Genomic DNA, 15646 nt, shown 5'->3' on the forward strand with positions numbered 1-15646 from the left:
TTAACAAAATCAGCAATTTAGATGGCGCACAAAAACTGCCACAAGTGTTAAGAGTTCACAGGATAAAATGAACAGTTGGCTGTAAGTAGCATTTCATGTTAGAGAAAGTGCGGATGCTGCTGCAAGATGTATTATATTTCCATAATCAGTGATAGATAAGAATTGTTTAACAATCCATATCCTTATGTGTGCACTTAAGCTATGGGCAGATCAATAAAAAAGCATTAAGCCTGGTGCCAGCTGAAGTTATTATACCTGCAGGCTGTTTGACTACATAACGGAAACTAAATCTGGATTTCAGTAACTCTATTTAGGCAAATCATTATCTAGACAATGTCTTTTCCAATTTCTCTTTATTCCTGGGTCATTTGGAAAGGGAAAGTCTATACTCAGTCAATGGAGTTTCTTGTTTAGTATTTCTAACATAATTTTTCTATATATGAAGGAAGTATAGCTAGTGTCTTAATGTAAATTTTGTAGTACTTAATAATAATTTAATCACTTTATCTTATATTTGAAGTTATTCCTGAGTCCATTTGTGAAACAGTGGTTAGTTATACAGAGAAGAAAACTTCATGAGCATGTGTTGAGATGACTGCTCAATTAAAATAAGCTTTCTCAAGTGTTTAAAATCCTATAATGATTTGTCATGCATCCATAGAGTGTTGAGGGATTTGTTTCATTCGAGATACTGGTCTGATTTCATAAATTTTACATGAGAAAGAAAGTGCATTGACCTGTAGGGAACTGTTTGTTGAAAATCATGAACAAAATGTGAAGTTTCAGAACAGGTCAGAGTTAAAAACCTTTCAAATATGATCAGAGTGGACACTGAAACCTCAATGTGAACTCTTTCACTGTCCAGACAGGTTACTATTGCTCTTTGCTTTACTTTGTATTGTAGACACAACCAAATTAAAGCAAACGGATAAAGTATGGTTTTTTCTTTTTCTTTTTTTTCTTTTCTTTTCTTTTTTTTTTTTTTTTTAACTGATGAAATGTATCCTTGGCCTTTGGTCATTCTGCATATGAAGTTATTAAGCTTATTTTATGGGGGGAAGCCAAGACAACTTACAGTGGATTTCAGTCGTTTTGAGTAGGCAAAAGAATCAGAATGCTACAGCCATACAGTGAACTTGGCTATACAACAAATTCTTCATAAGATCACAGACTTTTAATGCAAGGAAATGAAATAACATGATGTTTACATAGTGGGATTTTTTGTGGGGTATGTGGTTTGTGGGTTTTTTTTGGTGGGTGTTTTTTTTAATGGAAAATTTCTCCCATCAAGTTATTTCTTTTAATGAAGGAATTCAGATCTTACTGAGGTCAGGATGAGTTTTGGTGCTGTAAGAGTAAAAGCTGATATCAAGTGAGGTTAAAAAAAAAATCAGTCAAAAAGATTGATTTTTTCATATGAAATATTTCTACTGTCTAGTGAGATAAAAAAGATAATAGTTGATAGTGTTTGTAGTCAGTTTGACTTGGAAATATTCAGAATAACTTTAAATTTTGTACACATTGTGAGTGCTAAGAAATTGCTTGTCCTGTTATTAAACTTCTGTTAAAACACACTGTCAAAAGAAGTTAATATAAAAGATCAAGATGTGATGGCAGCAAAACTACAGTTAGATGATCTTTGGTTTGCCACTCAGATACTGCTATTTGGACTTCAGTTAATTTCTTTCAAGTGATGTGCAAGTAGAGAAGAAAAGCGTATGTGGTATGTTAGTGCTGTGGCTGGAGGGTTTAAAGAAAGAAGAGGTGGAATTTAAAAAGACCTGGTAAAGGAGGAGTGACATTGCTGAAGTATAGGAGGAGCACCAGCCATGGTGCTATTTGAATCATTAGTTTCATAGAAAAAACTCCATCGAATAATTTAAAGCGTATCCACATTTGCAAACACCTGGCTTCATTTAGGAATGGTTTTAGACAGTAAAAGACAATTTCAAATAATGTGTAACTTGAGCTTCCAAACCAATTAATGTTTATAGCCTAGAATTAGGGCTCTAACGTGTTCTTTTTATCTAGTTCTGTAATATGGTGTACCGGGTTTGCATGGCAAGGTTTTGGTAGTAGAGTGGGCTATAGGGGTGGCTTCTGTCAGAAGCTGCTAGAAGCTTCCCCCATGTCAGATAGAGCCAATGCCAATCAGCTCCAAGATGGGCCCACCACTGGCCAAGGCCAAGCTCATCAGCGACAGTGGTTGTGCCTCTGGGATAACGTATTTAAGGGGAAAAAACCTGCTGCACAGTAGCAGCTGGAAGAGAGGAGGGAGAATATGTGACAGAAACAACTAAGTCTGCAGAAACCCAGGTCAGTGCAGAAGGAGGGCAGGAGGTGCTCCAGATGCCTGATTCCCCAGCAGCCCATGGTGAGGCAGGCTGTGTCCCTCAGTCCGTGGAGGTTAATGGTGGAGCAGATCCCCACCTGCAGCCTGTGGATGTGCCCCAAGCAGGCCGTGACCCTGTGGAGAGCCCATGCTGCAGCAGGCTCCTGGCAGGACCTCTGGGCTCTGGAACTGCAACCCACGGAAAGAACTCATACTGGAACAGTTTTTAAGAATGGTAGCCCATGGGAGGGCCCCCATGCTGGAGCAGGGTAAGAGTGTGAGGAGGAAGGAGCAGCAGAGACAACATGTGGGGAACTGACTGCCACCCCCATTCCACTTTGCCTCTTGGTGGGAGAAGACAGAGAAAATGGGGAGTGAAGCTGAGCCTGGGAGGAAGGGAGGGGGTGTGGGGAAGGTGTTTTTAATGTTTGGTTGTATTTCTCATTACCCTACTCTGAGTTGATTGGTAATAAATTGGGTAAATCCGCAGGTTGAGTCTGTTTTGCCTATGACCGTAATTGCAGAGTGATGTCCCTGTCCTTGTCTGGACCCACAAGCCTTTTGCCCTTTTGTCTATCCCCTGTCCCGCTGAGGAGGGGGAGTGACACTTCAGCTTGGAGGACACCTCATGTCCAGCTGGATCAATCCACCACGCGTGGGTGTAATGTTATCCAGAGTAGCTAGAAACTACAAAAACATGGTTTAGACCTTGGGAAATTCTTTCATATAGTTTGAAGCTCTAACTACTATCTGGCTTGTTTATGGCTTTCATAAAACAGCCTAGCTTGTTGCTGGAAAGCCTCTATATCAATCAATCTGTCACTGAAGTGTCACTGAATTCTCCTTGGGATTAACAACACTATAAATGAGAAAAATGTTGTACTATGTAGGAAGTCTAAAATGTTCAGCCTCACAATTAAGGAAAGGTTGATATTTCCATACCACGCTGTAGGGAAAATGGCATATTTGAGGCAAATAGAGGTTCAGATGTTTTGTTAATCCAATATAGGAAGTATTCAGAAATTCTATCAGATAGGTACTGTAAGTAGTAAATAACAAATTGAAATTGTGTGACAAAATCTGTCTTTAAGTGACAGGTGCTTATGCATAAGATGTCATTTATGATTTCCATTGTGGGTCATAGAACATCAAAACTAAAGACCCAGTTGTGTTGCTGTTTTTTCCTGTGTGTAAAGTGCTGTGTTATGAAGTGCAAGTATATTAGATAAATTTATTGACAAGAATACATGCTTCAAATACACTGAAGGTCAGAATGCAGTGGCACACAAAAGCCTGTGATTTTGCTCCCTAAGATAAATGAGAAAATAACCCCACTTTTTGACACTTCCATTGCTTCGCTTCATTACTTCATTTTGATGTTACTAAATACTCTCAAAACCCCTTTGGTCAGGCCCACCCTCTTTCGCTACATGCCTAAGAGCTGTTTTTTGGGTACCACATCCACTGGAAGACATTTCTTTCACTAAGTTCTACATCATCAGCTTTCTCACCAGCACAAAAGCAAAGTGTGGGAGAACTGTTACTCTTTAGACATGCCATATAACGTACACTGTGTTGTAGTTATTGCAGAAGTAACAAAGTCCTGCACTTATGTGGAATGAACTGCTGCCTCCTTTGTCTATACTTGTGTTGCATTACTGGAATTATTTTTGATCTGTTTTCATGTTTAAGAATGGAGGACTTGTTAAAGTAAGGCTTAGATGGGGCCTGATGCTTTTTGATGGTGCCTGATGATAGTAGAAAAGGAATTGGAGGGGAGTCAGTATTACCATAACATGGTAAAATCTCTTTTCTGTGTCATATACCAGAACAGGATGCCCAGAGAGGTGGTAGAATCTCTCTTTTGGAGATACTGGGAACTCCTTTTGATAAGTCCCAGAGCAACCTGATCTAGCTGGACCTGCGCTGATTAGGAGGTTGGGTTAAGTGACCTCCAGAGGTCCCGTGCAACAAATTATTTCATGATTCTCATGATTTGCTTTTGTGCGTTTTACTGTTGAGTTTTCAGCTAAATGAGTTTCTAGATCTGACGCATCGGACTTCACATGCACCTTTGTGCCAGCACACAGGAGATAAAGGGGACCAAAAAAATAGGACGATAGAATGACCTTCTTATTTTATTGAAGGATTACGTGACTGGCTTAAAATAGTTGTAAAGCTGCAGCTTAAGATTCAGTTTTATCACTAGAAGAGAAGAAATATCTTTACTTTTAAAAAAGAGGTATGCAAGCATGGAACAATATTATGCAAATCAGTAAAAAGCAGCTCTAAACTTGTTTCCTCTTTTTTTCTTAATTGGTGTGATTGTGCAAAGCCATCTGTAAAATTCTGTTATGTTGATTCATTCTTCTGTCTAGTTTCAGGTTATTTGTCTAATACTTTTAGTTGCCTTTTGAACAGCATATTTGATCCTTTAGTCTTTAGACTGCTTTGTATTGCTTCCTTGCAGATGAGGTAGACATTTCTAGATTATGGTTTTTTTAAACTATGTATTACAAAATTTATATTTAATTTGACATAGACTTTCTTTAGCATGTACTAATGTTGTACAAAACCAGGAAAAATTTGTAGAGGAAGGGAAGTCAGGACTACCCTTGTCATACATCTTTCACTTTGCTTTTTAACAGATTTTAGGGTACCCAGTCACAGGTTTTTTTCATTTCATTAAAAAAAAATATCATTTTTTAAAAAATGAGTAATCCCTTGTCCTAGTCAGGCTACAAGATGATCCTTAAAAACTAGAGTTGATTGAGAGAACTAAATAAGCATAAGGCATAAAAGTAATTGACTGAGAGCATCTTTGTATTCTACTTGCTCTGTCACTTACTTTATTTTTCATCTTGAACAGTAGCAGGAACAGGACTGTGCCTTCCCATATAAAAATCCAGTTTGTTTCAGACATAGCATTTTATTGTGAAAACAGACCTTGCTTTTTACTAATAAAAAGGCTGGATTTGAACACAGTTCTCCCTAAATATTCATTATCTTCTAGTGGATGTAATTCATTTGACGACATTAACTAAACTGAGTCTCTCCCTCCTTTCTGAAAAGTTTAGTGCCAAGGTTCTCCTGAGCTATTAGAGGGTTTTGGAAGCGTGGTTTCTCATGTCTTCAGATACCTTGTATTTGGTAGAAGGGTGCTGGGCAGTTCTGTAAAGTCATTATCCTTAAGGTTTATCATGTGAAGCACACCAATCTCCTGGCTACTTCTGAAAATACTTGCAGAAGATACTATACAAAATGTGTGCTTTTATGTATTAAGAAGAAAGGCCCAAAGTAACCCCAGTAATGGAACATCACTTTTATCTTTTAGTTGTGTCATTTTTATAACATTTGGATGCTATTGGTGTTAGCAAAATTGCATGATTTACACAGCTATAGGTGTGGTACTGGTGAAATAACGAAATTCTAGGCAGTTTGTAGAGTAACATTTGCTGAATAGGACGCTCTTCTAAACAAAGGAAAAAAACTATCTGCAGGATAACTTGTAATTTTAAAGTATTACATAGAGTTCTGTGCTCATTTCCTCCAAATAAACTAGATTAATTGAATGGCATTATGACACTAAATGGAGCCAAAGTTGCCTTTTTTGATTCCTCCTAAAATCAATCCCAGAGATTTTAATGTTATAAAATGGAGAGCTAATACAAGATAATACCTGAATTCATTTTGTCAGTGGATTAAATACTAGTGGAATTACAGTAAATGTAAGTAATTTATGTTTCTTATTGCAGTATTGGAGCAAAGATAGGTTATTACAACTTGATTTTTTTTTTCTTCACTTTAGTATAATTAATAAAAATCATAGTGTGTCATTAAGTAAAAGTGGTGGTTTTTTAGACTAAGCAAATACAATGTTACTCAGGTTTTACATGTTATGAACAAATCTGATTTGGGTTCAATGAGAAAGTAGAAATTTACAGTACATTAGAAATGTATTTTTTATTATTTATTATATTTTTTAATGCTTTGCATTAAAAAGCAAATATTTCAGCAAAAGTTGCAGTTCAAGTGTGGAAGGGAACTTTTGCATTGCAAAAAAGATAATTCTCTTTTATGAATACTTTGATTTCCTAGACCCTTAGTGCCCAAAGGATCTTTATGCTGTTTGTCTTGGAAAGGCACCAGATAGATGTTTATTAGGTTTTTTTAAATAACATTAAAAGAAGATGTTTGTATCCATGTTTATTTCATCACTTGAGATGCTTATTTCCAAGTAGTATCTGGAGATACAGAAGAACAGAGGCCAGTTCATTACCCTCTTAAAATACATTGTCTGATTACTTGTATTAAATTTCTGCACTTGGCACTTTATGTTTTATAGTCCAGTGTGTCTCCAAATGTAAAATTAATAAGTTTGCTTGCCAAACACTTTTGGGAATCGGAATTGTGAGAACTGGAGGTTTAAAGTGTTTGTAACATCACTGCTGGTTTTTAATGAAATATTTTCAATGATACTTTGGCCCCAGAATCTTTACATGTTTTATTTTCCATTGTGAACTTATGGTTTCCTTCCTACAGCTGGTTAAAGTAGCTAGGTAGCCTATTTGAGTGGTGTCTCATGTTCGCTTTGAATGCTGTGAAAATATTGTTAGATAGTAGGGAACAGTAATTCATTAATGTCCTAATGGTTAGATAACTACTCATAACTAGATAGCACATAACTGGATAGTTTCATAATACTGATAGATAAATGTATATCTATTTTGTGTTGTATTTCCTATATCTTCTGTTTGGAGAGGGTGGAGGGGAGGAAGGAAGAAAATAAATTCCTTGTGAAAATCCATCTCTGTGTTAGAATAAGGTAATTTTGTCCTGTTCATAAATACAATTGCTTACCTCCATGGTTTCTCTTCAGGTTCTATTCCAAACCCTTTCTCTCTTCGTAGTCAGAAACTTAATTTCAAGTAATAATTAATTTATGGTCAATCCATAGAATTATAGAATGGTTTGGGTTAGAAGGGATCTGAAAGATCATCTAGTTCCAACCCCCCTGCCATGGGCAGGGACACCTTCCACTAGCCCAGGTTGCTCCAAGCCCCATCCAGCCTGGCCTGGAACACTGCCAGCGATGGGGCATCCACAGCTTCTCTGGGCAACCTGTGCCAGGGTCTCACCACCGTCACAGGGAAGAATTTCTTCCTTATATCTAATCTAAATCTACCCTCTTTCAGCTTCTTGTTCTAAGTCTGTCTTTTATTTTGCTGGACACTAAGGATTTCTGGCCTAATGGCATTATTGGTAAAGATCACTCTGTTCTATTTTTACTTCTCTTAGCTAAGCAAGGCTGGTCATCTGCTCATGTGTCAATAAGTGATTCCTATGTGATTGTAGTAACCTTCAGCTGAATCTTTCCAGGTTTATTTAATCTACCATGAACATGGTAAACAAGAATTGAACCCAGTATTCCAGATGTCTTACCGGCGTCTTGTCCAATAGTATTGCTGCTTTCTTGATCCTTATTTGGAACAGTCAGGTGGATTTCAGAATTGCATTTACCTTTTTCCTGGTCCATCACACTGAAGCCTTTGTCTTTTATTATCCTCTGATTATTTCTGTAGGTTTTATATCTTCTTTTGTTTCCATAATACCATTTCTGATAATATTAAATCCTTTCCTAATATTAAAGCAACTGCAATTGCTATTGAAATCCAATCTTGGTATTCTGTAGCTAAAGTTTCAATTTTTGTGCATTAAAGTATTTTATAATCCTTTTCCAAATTTCCCAGATCTGTATTACGGCTCTGAGTAGCCCATCACAATAGTGCTATGAAGTATTACTGTACCACATTCTGCCTTTCTAAGCAACATATATCCTTCTATGCCTGTTTGTATCTTCTGTACTAGTCCATTGTCTTCTGTTATCCACAGTATATCTGATATTGCATCTGATGTCAGTAGTTTTTGTTCCTGTACTCTCTTGCCCAGAATCATGCATTAGCATACATATCAAATGCTTTTCCTTTGATTTCACTCCATTTCTGGTCTAGATTAGGAATAAGCCCCTTGTTAACTGTTTCTGTCTTGATGGTGTTCCATCAAGGCTCTCAAACATCCAACAGACCCTGCTTAACAAAACCTCATGCAGCAAACTGCATTATCTTTTTATTTTGTGTTCACAACTAGGATAACAATCTCATTTTCACTAACCTGCATTACTGAGCTTCCTCTTGCTGTTAAGAGCTTGTAAACAGTGTTTTGTTTAGGTCAATATGCCTCAGTCTCCTTGAAGGTAAATAGTTGTCTGTCCCTCTGAACCAGTCAAATAATACTTGCAAGTCTTGCAGCATGATTGTGTGACAGAAAACTTTTGTGTACAACAAACATTTGCTATCTCTTCAATTTCTGACTGCAATAAATGAGGACTTGCTGTTTTTTCAGTAGTAAGTCCAAAATTTGTGTGTGTATACATATACATGCAAATATGCAGAGTCTATATATGTGGCTGCATGCTTGCATCTTTGGCTTAAAGAATGCTTCATATATGTGCTCCAGGAAATCTAAGTGTTTTAAATGGGAATAGGACCAAAATGTTCCTCTAAACTTTTTAGAACAATAAATACTGGGAGGGTTTGCTATCAAGGTCATAACAGTCAATTTTAGTCCGTCTCCTTTCAGTGTACACTGAAGAAAGGTTACTGGCTACATAAAGACAATTTTGTGAATGCTTTTTGGACAAGCATGCTCTGGAGATCCCAGCTGCTCTAAATACTGACTTTCGGGAGTTCTCTTGGGGTGTGTTGACAGACAGAAACCAGAACTGACAGTAGAAATTAATTTGAATACACTTTTAGATAAAATAATTAGCGAAGTGTTTATCAAAGGGAGCATTACCTACTTGGGTTTTTGATGTAAATTATTAAAAAATGTTTAAAGATCTATCTAGTAGCCTCCTTTACCACTGTTCATTACTGAAACAATACAATAAATACAAGCTCTGCAGAACTGGAAGAATGTCTTACTGAAAACAAAATATTTATTATAAAACCCTTTATGTATTTCATATATATGTATCTCCTTATACAGTTATGTGCATATTTATGTGCAAAAATGAATTTATATATGTAAAACAAAGCCAATGACAAAAACCTTGCGTATTCTTCTTGCTCTTCAAAAGGGTAACATGAAATTGAGTTTGTTACTGAATGAAGTTGCCCTGAACATATGTTAATGACAGTATGTTCTATAATTTCCGCTACTGCTGTATTTAAGCATTTTGAAAGAAAACATTTTCTGATTATGCTAAATGAAAGGTACATTTAGTAGTACACTGAATATGGGGAAGAAGATGTGAGATCCAGTAAAAAAAACCCACCAGGTGTTATGTGAGGAAGTGTACTCTGAAAAATACAGTGATTTTTATGATTATGGTGTTTGTCAAGACTTGATATCCCCCTTGAAAAGTTCTTATTACAAGCTGGTATTTTTTTAATGCTGTTACATAAAGGCAGATGGAAGTCCTCCAGGCACTACAAAAATCAGTAACAATTATCTCTCATAACACATACCAGAACACGGAGTGTTGTGGGTTTTTTTTCAGTCAGTCCATGCTCCTCAGGTGAATAGGCTGTTGGGTGGAACAGTACACTTGTGTGGTTGAAGCACAACTGTCATCATTCATCCTTTGTTCATTTGGAGTAACAAAAGGCTTTTGGTAGATATTGAATGGCATTATATAGTTTAATGTTATGGCATTCTCAGTCCTGTGTTAGTAAGGGTACTATGGAATGTTGATTTTGATTGTGTTCTTGGCTGCATGCCCAAAAATGCTGCTTTAATGCAAACAGCTTTAATATCTGTTCTTAGCAATGTGTTTCCCAATGCCGTTTGTATGACTTGCATACCACATGCACTGAACCTCATGCTGAAAGAACGGCTGAGACAGTCTGACAGCTTAAACAGCATCGTTGCTCCCATGAAGAGTTGTACTGCTGGAAGTACCCTGTAGTTCTTAAGTTTTTAGTAATTCAGGCCTGTTCAAAATATTTGAATGGGCTACAAGCTCAAACAGATGCCGCACAATTGATGTAAATTATTTCTGCATAGCTCTCGATACAAATAGTGGCAACATACTACAGAACAAGCTATGGAAATTTATGAACTGGAAGTTTTGTTAAGAAACATTTCAGTAAAACAAGAGTAAAGCAGAAAAACAGTCTGGCATGTCTCTGCATACTCCCATTGAAAATATGTTTTGGTGATATCTTAAGTGACCTTGGACTGCATGTTCAGTTGGTATGATTTTTCATTAATTCATTATTCTAATGGAATGTAATACAGAAATATTTTCCATTATTCCTTTGAATTTGGTTATGTCAAATCAGGCACAAAACAATGGAATATTGTGACTGCACAACTGTAGCCACACTATCAGATGTACATGCTACGTTCTGAAATTACAATAGATGAAATTACAAATTGACTCTACATTTTGCTAGTGAAAATCTGAACTAAACCTGTGTTCATCATCAGACGCCTGTTTAGAAAAAAAAATCTTTCTTTTTCTTTCCTTCCCTTTCTTTTCCTCCATTTCACTTTGCAATGGAAATATGCTTGCATTTCTGGGATGTGTCTATTCAGATGACAGACTCTAATCCAGACCCAGTTTGTGAATAAATGTTCACTGGAACTCATCATACACTCAAATATGTGTTTTCTTCTATAGATTTCATTATTTTATCTTCCTTCTAGAAAGCAGCAGTAGCATTATCAAACTGCAAAACCTGCATGCAGTGTTTACTTCAACAGGCAAGTTACTTTCTGACAGATCTTAATAAAATTTACAGGACTTGAATCAAGTGTAGCTAGCAGAACCAGTAGACGTAATTGATTAACTGTTTTAGAGAGGATAATCTCTAATGCCTTAAACTGCATTTTTAGTATACACATCCCTCAAAATTGTAGACAGCACGGAAGATCGAACTGAACATGGTTTTGCATATAGTTTTGGAATCTGTGAAATAATTTTGCTGTTTAGATGATGTCCATTGTATAATGGTATATACGTGGATGGCAAAACCTGTTAGTCAGAGAGCTTCCTGCTCACATTTTTGCTTTCTTGCTGCCAAAGACTGCTCAGGAAACTTTTTCTTTTCTTCTTTCTGTAGACTCTTGTAAGAGTTAATTTCAGAGGAAAATGGAAACTTTATGTATAGTTTAATTGTGATCGAGTGGAAGAGAAAGAGGAAACCCAAACAGTCTTTCCCTCAAAGTGTCTTTTTATTTTTTAGATGTACAGTACTTTTGTTTTCCTGTTTTTCAACTTCTAGAGCCATCTTAAAATGTGTAAAAACCCCATGGTGATAGGAACCTGTAGGAAAACTGTCAGTACTTAATTTTTGTTCAATATGTATTATATGTTTATGTTTCCTTTGGGTGTGGGTGTCTTTTTCCAACTTAAGAACCAAATGTGTTACAAAAACAGATGTAGTGAAAATAAACAAGAGAAGTCTCATTTCCTTTGGTGAACAAAGTTCACAATTAGCTTGAGTGTAATTTTGTGTGTGTTATATCCTATCAAACAGTTCTGCTGACCAAATCTTGCTTTCTTGGATTTATCACAACTGATAAAAGATCTGTGATGTCAGACAAGAATTTAGCTACACGGAAAAGGGGGAAAGTGTGGGTCAAATGTAATAACATATTCTAGATGTTATTTCTGCCAACAATTAATGGCGAAATTAATTTTATGAAGAACTGTTTACAGACTGACATCTGGAGAACTTCTCAACTTGGATAATTTCCAGTGTGTAGATTTATGTACTACTATTCCTGCTTCTTTCCCCCCTTTTTCCTTAAATATTTCACTTTTCTGATTTGTACCATTCACTTAATTATGAATGAATGTGAATTATTCTGCTGCTGTGATTTCTTTTAGGATTCCAGGTGCGTAAAAACTTTCAATGCTTGCCAAAGTGGACATTTAGTGGATACTTTTTTTTCAAATGTATACAGAGATACACAAGAATTCAAAGATACTTTTTCTGTACCTAAGATTCTGTTAGTCTGACCAGAGAAGTTGGAGCAGGTACCCTCAGTAGAACCCCTGCAGTATGAAATGTAAAAGTTTAGAGTCCTAGCAGGAAAAGGTCTTTTTTTTCAGGTAGCTGTCCTTCAGAGTTGTAAAATGTTTTTAAATGACAAAATCCTGTTCTGTGTGGTTTAAATATTCTATTCAGTGTTATATATTTGTGCCTTATTCAGTGTCTTTTTTAGTCTAGTGAAAGTTTACAATTTGAACATTTCAGTTCTTTCAGTGTAACCGTTGTCTTAGTGTGGTCTCCACTCATTTGTTCCTGTGTGGAATCACAGCATGTTGTCTAGGGTGTCCATTATTATCTTGAGGATGGATACCTGTACCTGTTGGAGCAAAACAATTGAATTTGCCATCGGTTCCATTGGAAGAAGCCGATACCACTTACGTTGCTGCAGATTGATGTGTAGATGAGGGTCCAGTCATTCTACCTAGCTTTAGGCATCTGAACAAGGTAAGGGACATAGTTCAGCAAATTCTAATAGTTTCTTCAATTAAAAGCTAATACTGGTTTTAAAAGAGTAAGACAGAAATGCAGGAGCACAAAGACCTCAATCCTGTAAGCTTCATTGTCTTAAAAGAGTAAAAACACCACTATTATATTGCTTTTTTGTCTGGTCAGTTAAATAACTACTGGCACAAGAGTCCTGGTGAAATCCTGCCCACTGATAACAGTGCTCTCAGCCCATGGAATGCCTTTTATGAAACAAGAGTATTTAAAAAATGGTTAATAGGGAACAGTTATTAGTATCCTTGCAGAACTAGGAAATAATTACTGCTGTTAATACTGATGCTGATAATGTTGCTCTGTGTATTCTGTCTACCTTTTTACATAAAATAGTCTGTCACTGGTAACATTTCAGTCCTCAATATTCTCTGTCAGGAAAATAAAGTTTCGAAAGAAGTGAATTTGGCTTTTAATTTTAATAACTCCTGATAGAATCAGATGACAGGCAAATCTTAACAAATCTCTCATGCCAAAATCAAGAGCAGGAAGCCTTGCTTCCTTTCAGCAAGAAGTATGTTGTACCTAAAGGGCAAATAGACCTTTTTTGACTTACTCAGTTACTATCAGTGTTGATGACTAATGAAATATTTTGGCACCAAAAACAATCAATTTTCAGGGCTATGTGAGTTACTGAATTTCAGGTTTTAGAACAAATATTGTAAAAGTTCTTTTATTTATTAGTTCTTCTATTCTATGTAAGTTATTGCATTTCAGGCTTTAGAATGAACGTTGTAAAAGTTCTTTTATTTCCTTGTAGAAATTCAGTACATGCCATTGACTTGGTGAGCTTCACTCGTGCTGTTAGGAAATGTTATAAAACCTTTTAAAACGTATGATGCCATTTTTAATTGTTCTTTTGTGCAAGAAACCTTAATTTAGTATCCTGTATTTACAGATTACTTTTTAATAGGGTAGATTTTTATCTGAAGATAAGAATGAGAAATATCTAAATTGACTTTTAAAGCAGTGGTTTCCATGCCATCAAATCTCATAGCTTACATTTTAGTCACAATGTGCAAATGGGAACAGAAGTATTAGTTTACTGATATTTATTTTCATTTAGGGTGTAGGTACATTTATATCTAATGATATCAGACATTGCCCTAATGTTACGATATTTTAACATGAAGACATTTTCTAATTTCCCATTTTCTTCTTCAGTTTCATAGCAGATATCCTAAATATCTGCAGCTGTCCTGGGTCATAAGTCTGCACATTGCTGACACATTCACTCCTAACTTACTTTTTTTGACTGAAAAAAAAAACCCCTTGCTCTAAATCAAACACAAAATCCGTGAATAATCTTATACTTTCTGCCAGGGTGTATCTGGAATATAGTAGCTTGCATCTTTCCTCTTGCTTAGGAATCATCTGGTAGGAATGAGTGTTTTCACAGGGTTCACTGGATCTGTGGTGCTTTGCCTTTGCTAGACAGTGTGGTACGTTTCTGCAGGACCTCTTGTATTGCGCTGCCAGCGCTGCTGAAACTGCTGGGGAAACTGCAGCTCTGCTACTTGGGAACACAACCTTATTTTTAACTGTTTTACTTGTTTAGTTTGTAAGGAGAGAATAGACTGTGTTGCTGCAAATTGGATACACCGGTTATGGGGCTTGGTGTAGAACATTTCAAAATAGAGCGACTCTGACAGAAAGGTGAAAACTCTGTGTGCTCTGGGAGTTGACATGCTGTTTATAAACATGTGCTTTCAGAACACAATAGAGAAGTATGTGGATTTATTTGCTTGTGAGTCTTGATCCTGGGAGGGCTATGAGAAAGATGCAGCTCAGCTGTGTACTATATTGTTGGCAATGCACTTACTGTTAAGCCATGTTTTTGCTGTGGAATAGTGACACATCCTCCTATGTCCTGATCACAGATGTTCTGAAATAAATGTACCTCAATTTATTCCACTGCAAGCTGCAGCAGCTATCTTCAGGTGATACTACTGCTAGATTATCACTCTGTATTTTAAACATAGGCTTTTAAACATGTTTGAAGAGAAAGCTCTAAGTCATTGTGTTCTTTAATGAACTACTCAGAAAGCAGTACTGCAAAATACAAAGAATCTGTTATGCCATGCATCCTAAAATCACTTGAATAAGGCATTGCCAATGCAGTGTGTTACTGGACAGTGACAATGTCCCTGTATTTCCATATCTCTAGCACTAAGTAATAAAAACATGGTATTTAATAGCCCATCCAAAAAATACCATCATGTCATTCTCTGTGGCAGGCTAACAATCTTCATAAGCTTTGTTGGCTTTATAAAGTTAATTAATTCACAGTTAATTACTTTTATTACAAAACTCGTTCCCAGTAATTTGATCTTTAACATAAATCACATTATTTCCGTTTTATGGGGAGCCAGTTTTCCACATTCAAACTTTTTTTTTCAAACCAGCATACTTAGTGGAGAGGAGTCATTAAGGCATAATCAGCCTTCTAAACAACGGTAATCATTTTCTTTAACAAACAAGTATGTGAAGTGAAAAAAAAGACTATTTTAGTTTTATATATTCCTGTCAGCTAACTTATCCCCTCTTTTCCTTAATTATGCACTGGCGATTTTGTTTTTTAATTTGTTTTCTCACATAAACAATACATTAAGGTTCTTCCATTTTCAACTAGGTGGCTGTACTACAATCCCAGAGTCTGATTTAGAGGAAAGAACAGTTATACCGGGCTCCACAGCAATGCTTCCCAGTCACGGGCAGATGGCAAAGCAGAAATCCAAGCCTGGTAAGAACAGGA

At 36.4% G+C, this 15646-nt stretch overlaps 1 protein-coding gene across 5 annotated transcripts in view; it reads left to right on the forward strand.

Moving 5' to 3' along the window:
* Nucleotides 1-15646, forward strand: part of BBS9 (Bardet-Biedl syndrome 9) — a 311238-nt gene that overhangs the window by 170748 nt on the left and 124844 nt on the right. For all 5 annotated transcript variants that reach the window (XM_055707280.1, XM_014276303.3, XM_055707281.1 and 2 more), the window contains one exon: nt 15524-15634. In XM_055707280.1, the coding sequence (XP_055563255.1) occupies nt 15524-15634 (111 nt within the window). The remainder of the gene's footprint in view (nt 1-15523; nt 15635-15646) is intronic.

Source organism: Falco cherrug, chromosome 4, assembly GCF_023634085.1.
Source record: "Falco cherrug isolate bFalChe1 chromosome 4, bFalChe1.pri, whole genome shotgun sequence".
NCBI classification, from domain to species: Eukaryota; Metazoa; Chordata; class Aves; order Falconiformes; family Falconidae; genus Falco; species Falco cherrug.